Here is a 12709-nt window from a genome sequence, read left to right on the forward strand (position 1 = left end):
ACAAAGCACATAATGTCCGCTTAGAAAACACTGTCTGCTACACATATTTCATTTCCGCCTAAGGTCAGAAGTAACTGTATACAGACAAGCATTTCTTAATAAGTCACTGGCTTGTTGCATAAGCGGATAACACACTGGATATCATAAACAAGCTATTATTCTCATGCATGCTCTGAGCCTTAGCAAGGAACATCTGTCCTTTTTTTTATGTATTCCTTTTACATGGAATCAAGCTGCTGTTGGTCCAAGAGGTTAAAGAACTGTTTCCACTCCACTACAATTTGTTTGTTCACAACAAAGAAAATATGTCCACCAGTGCTGCCCATGAAGAACCCTCAAGGGAAAGCAGCTTCAAGAGATTGCCAACAGTGACAGAGAGACCTTTGTGCTGAAAAACACAATTCAATAATGTGCAACTAAAATACACATCAACAGTAAATGGAAACACTCCTCTCACCACCAAGATAAACACCAGAAGCGAGTGGCTCATTCTGGCATTCATAATGTTGTGAATCACAGCACAATTTAGAGCAGAGATGATGTGGAAATCAAAAGAACGATATCCTCCATCTTCGTCTAATAACTTGTTACCTCATTCTTTTCACCCTTACACTGAGACAAACAGCAAACACAATCTGATTACATCTTATTAGCCAAACGGCATTTACAGTGTCTAAAGATCTAAGATCTCATCAGCAAAAATGGCAGATTTTAAATCACACATTTCTGGTGGTGCCAACTAAGCAGCAGCCTTTGAGATTAATGGAAATGTTTCTTCACATATCCTCCTTGGGGAGTTCAGGGTCAGAGACAGAAAGAGAGAGAGAGGGAAACACTGAGGAAAAGCAAAGGTGAATATAGTTGAGTAGGTTATTGCATCCAGCTGTGGACAGAAGTTTAATTTGGTCTGGTTCAGGGGAAGAGAGAATCAGAGAGTGAGATTTGCCCCTGGAATGATCTTAACGCTTCACTTGATGTTCACATTCCTCACAGGCACATCATACAACTTTCTGCCCAATATTCAGCTGGGGCTATTTCTTCATTTTGCTGGAGGGGCTGACCGAATAAGAGATGGAAAGAGTGAGGGATGGAAGGAAAATATATCAGGGAGATTTACAGTGATAAAAAGAGAGAGAGAGCAAGGAAAGAAAGAGTGAGAAAGAAGGGGGATGGGGTGTTGTGTTAAAAATATCTCCTACTACTGAGCAAAGAGCAGTCTTAAGTACCTCAGCTTGCTTTCAGTTTTTGCTATTTTTGCAGCATTTCTCCATAATGCATGGAGGAATGAGACCTTATAAGTGGATGACAAAAAAAAGATGTCTGCGAATTTAAAAAGACTTCAGCTTGTGGGATGTGAACACAAATCATACCCATCCACTATAAATAATATCTATCAATGTCTCTGTTTATAGATCTGTTCTATACTCACAGAGACATGAAATAGTCCGTTTTGATTTTATGTTGACTATAAAAGAAGGTCTGCTGCCATATAGGTTGCATGTTTAGTGCTCGTCTCAGTTGGCTTTAGTACAACTGCACCCTTGAGGTTGGCACTTAAACCCAGTTTGTTTCAAGCATACGCGCCATAGTAAGTGGCCTTGCATGAAAATTATTGTCACTAAATAGCAGCTAATAACCAGTCCAATCAGCCAGCCCCTTGAAGAGCCACTGGCCTCAGGTGGGCTCATGGTGCCCTGGATGTGTGTGTGACAAATCCAGCAGAAACCTGGGAATAAGACAAAGCGAAGCAGGGAAGCTCACCTCAGATTTCTCTGACAAACCAGATTAAAACCTAGAAAGAAAATTTAGGCTAAAGTTGTAATGGACCTTATGTTTGAAGTTGATGTCTCAAAAGGGCTGGTTTGTATGAAGTTACACACTAAAAGACTGATGTGTTTCTTGTTTTCATTCATGTTGATGCACGCTGACCCAGTGTTTTATAGAAGTATATGGACAGATCGATGTATAAATAGGATTTACGGATAGATATTTCTATCCATCCATCCATAAAATCAATAGCAATGATTATTTTCTTTAAAGGAGTAGTTCACTTCCAGAATGAAAATTTCCTGATAATTTACTAACCCCCATGTCACCTAAGACATTTATGTTTTTCTTTCAGTTGAAGAGAAATTTTAAAAGATTTTAGAGGAAAACATTCCAGGATCTTCCTCCATATAATGGACTTCAGTGGTGGCCAACCAACTGAAGGTCCAAATTGCCATTTCAATGCAGCTTTAAAGAGCTTTACACAATCCCAGCCTAGGAATAAGGATCTTATCTAGTGAAATGATTGGACATTTTCTAAAAAGAAAATAAATTCATATACTTTTACCCAGAAAGTCTTGTCTTGCATATGCTCGACCTCACGCATTATGTAATTACTGTACATATGCATGACGTAGACAGAAGTACCGATCCAGTGTTTACAAAGCAAACATGCAAAGAAAGTCAAATGTCCTTGACAAAAACAAGTTAATACCACAATGTCGGAAGATTTTTAAGATGGAGGAGAAAATGAGATTTTTTTGCCCTACCCTAAACCTTTTTAAACAAAGGACACAGACAGAGAATTAACCAAGGTGATTACGAAATGCATGAAGACGCACATGCACATCGCAGAGCTAGTGCAAGGAGAGCATGTGTGGCTAAGAATATATACAGTTTTTTTAAGAACATGACCAATTGTTTCACTAGATAAGACCCTTATTCCTAGGCTAGAATCGTGTAGAACCCTTTGAAACTCCAATGGAACTGCAGTTTGGACCTTCAAACCATTGGCCACCACTGAAGTCCATCATATGGAGAAAATTCTTGGAATGTTTTCCTCAAAAAAAAAAAAAATTAAGACATCAACATCTGAAATGTTTATTCTGGATGTGAACTACTTTTTATGTGGACTACATTGGTAATGTTGGGAATAGTGAATTAGGGTGTAGAGTGCAATTTCAGCTAAAGCCAACATAGAGCAACAAGTTTCTGTGTTGTAATTTGCACTTGGATTCAGAGACACACAGAGAGAGAGGGACAAACAATTGTTGTTTTGACCGTTTCTCCACCCCTAATTGCCCTCTATCGCATCTCTCAAGCATCACCACAGTCAACTATGAAATTGAATTGGAGTGAAAATGGGAAAGAAAACCTGCAAGTGAAAATGAAGGCATGGGGAGACAGAAAGCTTGGAGCCATTGGTTTCAATATACGACACGGCCAAAGAAAACAGAGACTTGGAAAGGAGACCGTTCTCTTGGCAGAGCAAAGGCGCTGAGGTCCTTATTCGATTTACTCACTTCTTTCCTGCCACTGGAGTCTGTCTGATATCCTCACATGTGTTATGCCTGCCTGTACTCTGGAAAAGTATATATAAAAGCAAGATAACCTGTGGGTTTGTGACACACCACTGGAGGTGTAGAGAGCTTTGCAGTGGTAGATATGCAATATAGCAGCAGATGTTGTGACTTACTGCAGAGTGGTGCTGTCTCCATCTTAATCACTACTGTGACGAGAAACACATGCTCATACCCAGGCTTCATTAAAGCATCGTTCTTCACCAGCCGCCGAAAAGCAGATGGGTTAAGAAGCTTTACATGACTCTGAAGAGCATGTATTTCAGAAATGTAAAGCTGTTTTTGTGTAGCCATTTTGTTTTCATGATACAAGTTAAATTTGCAGGATCATGCTGAGAGAGAAGATGAGACTAAAGCTTCAAATATCTTTGTTACGACAGACTTCCAGAGACGAAAGGGAGATAAAGTAATCATCTATACATTGACAATGTAACAACACATTAAAAGTGAAGTTTGTAAGATTTTTTTTTACTCTTAACCTAGTTTATTTTTCACTAACTACTATGCCATTTGTTAAAGATCCATCAATCTCTTTCCTGTTCAAATTGTAGAGGGAGTTTTTGAAGGCTTTCCAAAATATGCAGAGACAGATAATGGGGTAAAACAAGGGAAATATTTATATGGGTGCTTTTACAAGAAGGAATTTAATGGAATGTTTGGGTTTCATTCGAGACACCAAACTTGTAGGGTTTCTTCATGTTAGTTCTTTACTGCCAAGTCTCAGATAAATAGTAAGATTTTGTAAGAATAAAATTAATCATAGTGTCATGTACAGGGAATTTTAAAGCTTTTTTATTGTTTATTATGCTTTATTTCTCTAATTCTCTTAAGTGACACATGCACAGAAACTGCGTACTTCACATTTAAAGAGAGCAGAAGTTTTTTTAAATATTAGCAGGTAAGGGCTCTCTTAAATTTACTAAACAGCTATACTACTTTACTATTTGAGGGAAAATAAAAGTCTCCTAAACCAGTTTAACCAGGAAATATCCATGCAAGACTTAGTATTTATATAAATTGCATGCTAAAACTAGCCAGACAGTGCATGCTAATAAACAACGCATCTATGCTAATCAGTGGGCGCAATTCCTGAATCTTTTACTGAAATGGTTCCCAGCCTCTATGGCAATGTTCTTCACAATTAACACAGCTGCAAAATCTACAAGCCCCTTTGTCCAGCTCATTTTAAGCAAAGATGTGTTTTTTCCTGAGGTAAAAACTCAGTTTCCTGTTTCTGTCAGATCCAAGCAAGTTTCAGAAGATAAGTCTTAGTTCGGCTCAGACACAATTCTTGAGTTATGTCTCTTCAGACTGTTTGCATCCGTCCTCTACTTCCTCCCTTTCTATTTCTCTTTCTTATTTTCTAACTCATAACATAATTGTCTTTCTAGCTGCAAGTTCAGAGTGATGCTAATGCTTGATTTCATAAAGTCAATGCATGGTGCCATTACGTCCAAGATTTCTGTTCCAAGTTTATTGATTCTCTAAGTGGGTCTATGAATGATACATAGACAACACATGCAAACACCCTATTTGCAATCAAATGTTTTCATTCAGATATCAGTGGGGAACTGTCTCAGCCGCATAGTCATGGTCACCTTAATAATGTCTGAACAGATGATTGTCATGCAACTTGGTGGTCATTAGGATGGAGAGAGGAGACATCATATAGTGGATTCCTGCTGGGCTTGTAAATAATAGCCATCTACAGCTGGAGTGTGGAAAAGAAACAGCTTTCACTGCTCTGCAATTACCAGAATGATGGTTTGACTAAAAAAGCTATATGATTGCATTATCCTGGTCTTTGGAAAGACGGCTACACCACTAGAGAACTAATGGAAGTGGCTGGATTTTTTTATACTGATACATAAAATAGGTAAAAAAAAAAAAAAAATCAAGCTTATGGTTTGTACAAGAGGTATGCTTAATCAGAGGAAAAAAGCCATGAATAAAACTATTGCTTTTTGACATTGGCAAGTACGCAGAACAATCTACAAAGAAATTTGTTAAAAACATAAAGCATGCTTTAAATTGATCAAAAGTGACAGCAATGACCTTTGTAATGTTACAAAAGATTTTCATCTCAAATAAAGAAAAACTAATTTTCTTAAAATAAAGTTTCTTACCAAACAGCATATTAAAATTATTTCTGAATTAAAACAGAATATTAAGATTGAAAAAAAAAACCTGTTAGAGTAAACTGTTATATTTCACAAAATTACTATTTTACCTTATTTTTCATCAAATAAATGGAGCATTAGTAAGCATAAGAAACTTTCCTAAAAAATATTACTAACACTACACTTTTAAATAGTGGCATGACACTTGTAAAATACATACAAATATACTGTTCTCATATTTAGAAGATGCTCCATAATTTAAAGGGTTAGTTCACCCAAAAATAAAAGTTAGCTCATGTTTTACTCACCCTCAAAGCATCCTAGATGTAAATTACTTTCTTCTTTCAGAAAGATCCAATCGTGAGTTAATTAAAAATCATTTAAATGGGAGTAGACGGGGTGTTTTTGACCCTTTCTAGTCATGTGATTACCTTGCCCTCATGTTATTCTGCTATTGGTTCTTTGGTTCATGTGTCATGTTCTCATTGGTTGTGTTAGTCATGTGTCCTGATTCTCATTGGTTGGTTCTCGTTATGTGACCCTTGTTGTTTGATATAAATAGCCCTCATGTTGCCTTTGTCCTTTGTCAAGTATTGATGTTGTAACCTGCTGTCGGTGAGTCAAGTCTGTTCATGCCAAGTCAAGTCTGTTCAAGTCTGCTCATGCCAAGTAAAGTCTTCCTTTGTTTGTTTGGATCAGTTTGGAATAAAGTTGCACTTGGGTTCTTAAACTCGCCTTCAGTGGACAGCTTGTTACACACAAAAAACACTGCAAAAATAACTCACATTTATAGGTAGGTTGGGAGTGTAAAGTATTGTGAATGTTGAGAGTATTCATATCTTTGTGAAGTATTTCATCTTTCCTGTGTTTATAACTTTTTAAATATGGATATTTATCTTACAGAAATGCATATGCATACATACGCATACATTTGCTACAGGAGGCCCTTACTCCCCCTCAGAGCTGTGTGAGGCACATTTTACTATGGATGCATGCTATATTTGGCTACTTTTGGACTGTTGAACAAAAACACCCACCTACTCCATTGTAATGATTGGAAGAGCCAGTATGATTTTTAATATAATTTCGAGTGGATTCGTCTGAAAGAAAAAAGTAATATACACCTAGGATGATTTGAGGGTGAGTAAAACATGGGCAAATTTTTATTTTTGGGTGAACTAACCCTTTAACACGTTTCTAAGATAAATAGAAATTAGTGAAACTACAACAAAAAAAGCACCAAAAGTACCACAGTATTACCATACGGTAATCATTCAGGTATGTTGCGTATATCAAAGTTCTGTGGTGCTACCATGTGGTACCATAGTGCTTTTTTTCAGAGGGGTGAAAAAGTACAATTACTACAGGTTGAGGAAGTTGCTTCCTGTAAGTTCTGGACTTTTCCATCCATTACACCCTCACAGAAAGGAAAAAACACTGAAAAACAACAGATATGTGAGGATAATTATCTCTGCACAATCTAGATTGTTTTTCCTACAAACATCAAAACAAAGATGGTGTATTCAAGTGTTTGCATTGCAATCTTAGTATGGAACATACATACATTTCATCTGTATGGTCTCGAAAGGGATGTGCGTGACACTTAACCAGACTGATAGCTCGTCCGCGCACATGCGATCATGTCTGCCCCTTTAACCATGCAGAAAGCAGCACGTCGACAGACCTCCTTCTCCGGATGCATTCAGGTTGTGTACATTATTCCCAGGGCTGAATAAACATTTAGCCCTCATCCAAGCATGATTAAACGCTCTTACATAAACCAGTCATTTATACCCCCTTCTATCATAGAAAATAGAGCTTAAGTGTCAGAAAGAGGCATATAATCTCCAAGGCAGGAGATTCAGGCTAGTACAGTAAAAAAAAGAAGGAGAGGGTGGGAGGAAGTCACATATTGGTTTAAGCACCATCTGCCAACAGCTTTCTCTTTATGTGATTTATATTTAAGGAGGAGAGCCCGATGCTAATGCCCAACATTAAAATTATATTTGCTGACTTTAGTAGCATTTGAAATCAGCTACACATAACCACAGGGTACTGTCACTTTGAGATGGTCATCTTTGCTGGTGAAAGTAAGTACATTGCTATTCTTTACTTACAAGGTGTTTTATGCTCTCTCCATGGATTTTTAAAGGTGCACTTAGCAATTTTTGTTTGACTGACACTGGAGTCATCTTGGAGTTATATTGGGGGTAGTATTATGCAAAGTAGTTTTCTACACTGTATAGATGCACTATTCAAAGATAGACATAATTAATTTATTCTGCGAGCAATAAAAGCTGAGTTTCAATGATAAAATTAACTGTTGTCATTTTTGTCATTTGATCTAAACATGATGGCCGCATAACTGTTTTAATACAGAAATAAAGTCCATTCAAATGCATAATTCGTTCTTTCTTTGACATTTCTTTAGGGAAGCTGGATTATTCAAATAGCAACATCCCTAACTAAAAGCTCATTTCAGAAACTTCACAGCCCTTACATGGCTTGCACGGTTTGGCACGACTTCAGAATGACGTCTGAGGTTAACTTAGATGATCCTAAGTGAAGGTAGAAAGCACATACTCTGGCTGAGAGGAAGAATATCCATTACATAAGCACTGGAGATTAAACAAGAGGCATCTGAACTATGCCAGAGCCCCGCAGAGTCAAAACGTTGATAAAAGAGCACACAAAGAAACTTTAAAGCATTGCGTTTTACATAAATTACACAATTTTAGATCGAAAAAACATGGGACATAAAAAGAACCAATTGTGTAAATACACTCGAAAATATTCTCCAGCTACCATTTAACACGTCATATTTTACTTAAAGCTGAAATCGCTACTGCAACTTTAAAGAAGGAGTTCACACAGATATCAAAATTGTGTCAGTATTTACTTACCTTTACAGTATGTCGATCCAAACCTGTATGACTTTATTTCTTCTGTGTAACAGAACAGAAGATATTTTGAATAACTGTACTGGTCCCTACAATGAAAGTCACAGGGATCCAAAACAACACTGCCCCACTGACTTTCATGGTATAGACCAAAAAAGAGAAAGGTTCGGATTAACATTGGACTGAGGGTGAGTAAATGATGACAAAATTAGAATTTTTGGGTGAACTATCACTTTTTTACACAGCCTGACTGGCTGAAAATGCTGAGAGACAAAATAAAAAGGAAGTTAGAGAGACACAGGGTGTCCTTAGTCAAAGTCTCACTGTTGAACAGAGGAAGGAATGTTTTTGTGCAGCCCCCAGGGTTTCATCCACCCACGTGCTGCACCCCCCCCCCTCCCCCACACACACACACATGGCACCCTGTCTTACATGTAAACATGCTCCATCTAATGCATACATGCTGTTTCTCACCGCTTCATAATCGCATGAGAGGGGGAGTGAGATGAAAAGTGTGAGGGGAAGCCGTAACCAGGAGAAGTGACAGACATCTGTTGCTCCAGCTGAGCGTGAGCAGAAGAAAAAGAAGCGAATCCCCACGACACGCATGCAATGCAATACACTGACACTCAATAATCACTTCAGAGGCTAGGTGGCTGAGCAAATATGGAATGCGAGAAGCACTGAAGAACATCATAGACTAAATAAGAAAATCATAACACCAGTCTAGGAGAAAGACACCAAGAGTAGCATTCAAACAAACTGCAAACTCAAAACATAGAAGTAGTTTTCTTATCCTTCATCTCTGTAAACAAGTCCACCGTGACAGTGTTAAAAGTCACTGACCTCTGACCCGGGCATAGCAGCAGCCGCACTTTGCCAGGACTTTTCGAAACAAGTGGTGGCAGGCGCAGCCCCGATGGTGGTGGCCCCCTTTCATGGTCTACCCCAGTCACTGACCACAAGATTAGCAGGCATGGGCATGGCACATCACACTCGCACGTTCATGCCAGGGATATCCCTGTAGCGGTAATTCCAAAGAGGTGTGGGGGAGAACCTCAAAACAAATCCTAAGAGGTGCTGTTAGAGAATCATACACCGTCCAGATGTCCAGTCTCGAGTTGTCACTGCACAAGACTAGTCAACAGCAGGCAAAAGCACAGCTCAGGCTCCCAGTTTTGCCTCCCTCCTGCTCTCACTGTCTGCTCAAATGACAGACTGTACGACTGCCAGAGAGAGAGAGAGAGAGAGTGAGAGCGAGTGAGAGAAAGAGAGGGGGTGAGGGGGCGGAGTTAGCAGCTCGACTTGCTGGCTATTCCAGGATACAGCTCCCACTCCCCCTATTATCCCCTTCATCTTGCATTACTCTTCTCAAAATTCTCTCTCTCTGCTCTCCGTTCTATTCAACCATCTCGCTTGGAATTTTTTTGCATATCATTTTAGAAGATCTCAGATGGCTGCTCCTAATTCGAACCCTCATGAGTCACATCCAAGATTAACAAGGTGGATAATAAAATCTGAATGTGAGATCGATTGCATGTGGTAATTATTTGAGGAATTCCAGGCTAATAGAGTATCTCTACAACTACCTCCACTCAGAGAGGCGTTCACAGACCTGCTGTGACGAGGAACTGGTGTGCTGTGTTTACTGTACACAGGGTTTACAGAACACGAGGGCGTTGGGATAAAGATAGCTGCTGTTTGATTAGTTTTGAAAGTTACAGACCTGGGTAGACACACAGAGTTGGGTGTGGTGAATGCAGATATCATGTTTCAAATAGTATGTTTATAGGTTTTGATCATATGTGTCTGTGTTTATGTATCCTGAAGGCTTTGGTTCAAGCTCGTGAGTGTGAGTTTGTGTGCCTGTCACCTCTGATTGAATGTTCTGTTGTGACAATGGTGACTTACAATGTCATTTCAACACAACCAGTGTGGGATTGTTATTGAGGTAAAGCTGACATAAGGGCTTTCCCTACCAGACCAAACACAGACACATTTGAACGAACCCAAAATAGGTTGGAAATTAAAAATCAGATGCATAATTACTAGAGCCATGATTAATAATCAAACTGTGAAAATGTATTTTATTTAACAGTTTAATAAATGCTATTTTTTATATTTAATTATTAAACTTATTAATAAATTATGATTTTATGTTGCTGAATGTTTTTAACAGCAGTTGAGTTAAATAAAACTACTAAAATGTGAGAAATGCGTTTTGTTTAGTTTTTTGTCCATACAATCTAAATCAATTGTCACCTAAACTGTTTAGTTAACAACATTCTTCAAATATCTTCTTCTGTGTTCAGAACAAGAGAGAAATTTGAAAAATTTTCAACTTTCTGTGAACTATCCCTTAAAGAGTGTCAAGTGTGAAAAGCTCTATAAACAGACAAGGCGCGTGTAAGCAAAATGTGTGTAGGAATGTGATGCTAATGGTGAAAAGGAGCAGGAAATGGAGAGCAAGCCTCTTCTAGAGTACATGAGCAGCTGGGGATTCTGCTGAGTTTGTGTGTGTGTGTGTGTGTGTGTGTGTGTGTGTGTGTGTGTGTGTGTGTGTGTGTGTGTGTTGATGGAATTAGTCTCTCTCCAGAGGCCAATTACCGGTGTCTATTGCAGAAAAGCAGAGAGGCTCCATGTTAGTGCAATACAGTCAACGAGACTGGAGAATTCACTACAGAATCCAACAAACATTTCCCCCACCAGGAAAATAAAACATCAGGACTGAGATGACCACATGCAGATGCACACAATGCATCAAAGTCAAACCACCTGTTTCGTATATAACATAATTTACAGTTGAAGCTGTCATTACAAGCACAAAATATCTTGCATGTTAGACAGTAAGTGTGTTTGCATGCTATTCAAAAATGTGGTTTTATTCAGAATAAAGCAATAATGTATTAATTAATATTTTTGGACACTTTTTTGGACATATTTTTAGTCAGACGTCAGCAATCATTCCAGTTCTAAGGCAGACTATCAGACCTGGACAATGTGGCTGTAGATTGTACAGCATTATACATATTAATCAAACTACCATTGGCCTCAGCATTGTGTGCTTCCTCTGAAAGACAGAGATGACATGTGACATCCATTATTAATCCTACAGTATTTGTTAATGCATAATGTCATATTTGGACAGGCAGATGGAAACTGTCGCTTGACTATTCAAAACCTGCTGTGGCTCCTTTATAAACCTCCATGTAAACAACTTAGTCGGCCCATCAGTGTCACTCCAGTCACCTCAAATCGGAAACTCTCAGTGCCAACGAATGACATTACTTTGTTACAGCAAAATTGCTGTCAGCCCCATAACACCTCCACCAGGTTGCAGTGTTGTAAACTGCAACACATCACTCTGTAGTCTGCCTGGCGTGAATGGCAGAGGATTTTACTCGCCAGAGTAAAGCTGCATTTTCTCTCTTATAATCTATAATCCAACTACAACCAGAACAAACAGTATTTTGATTTGGCTGAAAGGAAGACAAATTAAATTGAAACTGAAAATGCCATTCCAAAGGCACACAAAAGGATGCAAAGACTAACGCCACACATCAAACAAGCAGTCCTGTCCTATTATTGTTCCTTCTCACTTCAAGTGTACAATGCTGACCAAAAGGGAGGAGTTGCATGGCTATGACAACAAGTAGCTTGCATGGTGTTGTTTGTATACGATCACGAGTCAAGTTTCCTCTCTTCCTCGTTAACCAGTTTGCTTTCTCTCTTTGCAATACTTGAGGAAATTAACCATGACAGGAGTGCAAATTTGGTTAAACTGTTCTGAGCTCTTGTTTTGTTTGCTCTTTCAGATGAGGTAAAGCATGTTGTTTCTTTAAAGGCATGCAAGTGAATCATTTCAGAGGCAGATACCTCCCTCAAAACCAACACAGTGTACAATAGCTGGCTAAACAGGTACAGGGAAGAATTTAATCTTTTGCATTGTATTTACTTTGTAAAAACATTTTATAATATCTCAACCATGTGATCTTATGATAAATAACAAGGCTCAGACTAAATGCTTATGCTGTCAGTATGGATTGCATTAACATCTCTGATCAGTAGAGGGAGTGTAAACTTTGTGCCTGGGCAAGTCTTTACCCCTCTAAAGAATCTCTCTCTGTGATTTGTAGACACTCAGCCATTGGTCTATCTAAGAGTGTATGATGAAAAATCTTAAAATCTTAATTACTATACTAATTATAATATATAAATAATTATACAAATACATATAGTTTTCTAATTATATATATATATATATATATATATATATATATATATATATATATATGATTAATAATTTTTTGTTATTTAAGCATATTAATAAAATACAACTCAG

At 38.2% G+C, this 12709-nt stretch overlaps 1 protein-coding gene across 1 annotated transcript in view; it reads right to left on the reverse strand.

Annotated features, from left to right (window-relative positions):
• Window positions 1-9597, reverse strand: part of arhgef25a (Rho guanine nucleotide exchange factor (GEF) 25a) — a 46133-nt gene extending 36536 nt beyond the window's left edge. The window contains exon 1 of the mRNA XM_052594439.1: window positions 9214-9597. Coding sequence (XP_052450399.1) covers window positions 9214-9307 — 94 coding nt within the window. The 5' untranslated portion in view covers window positions 9308-9597. The remainder of the gene's footprint in view (window positions 1-9213) is intronic.
• Between the last annotated feature and the right edge of the window lie 3112 nt (window positions 9598-12709).

The sequence above is a fragment of the Carassius gibelio genome, chromosome B23 (genome assembly GCF_023724105.1).
Source record: "Carassius gibelio isolate Cgi1373 ecotype wild population from Czech Republic chromosome B23, carGib1.2-hapl.c, whole genome shotgun sequence".
Classification (NCBI taxonomy): Eukaryota; Metazoa; Chordata; class Actinopteri; order Cypriniformes; family Cyprinidae; genus Carassius; species Carassius gibelio.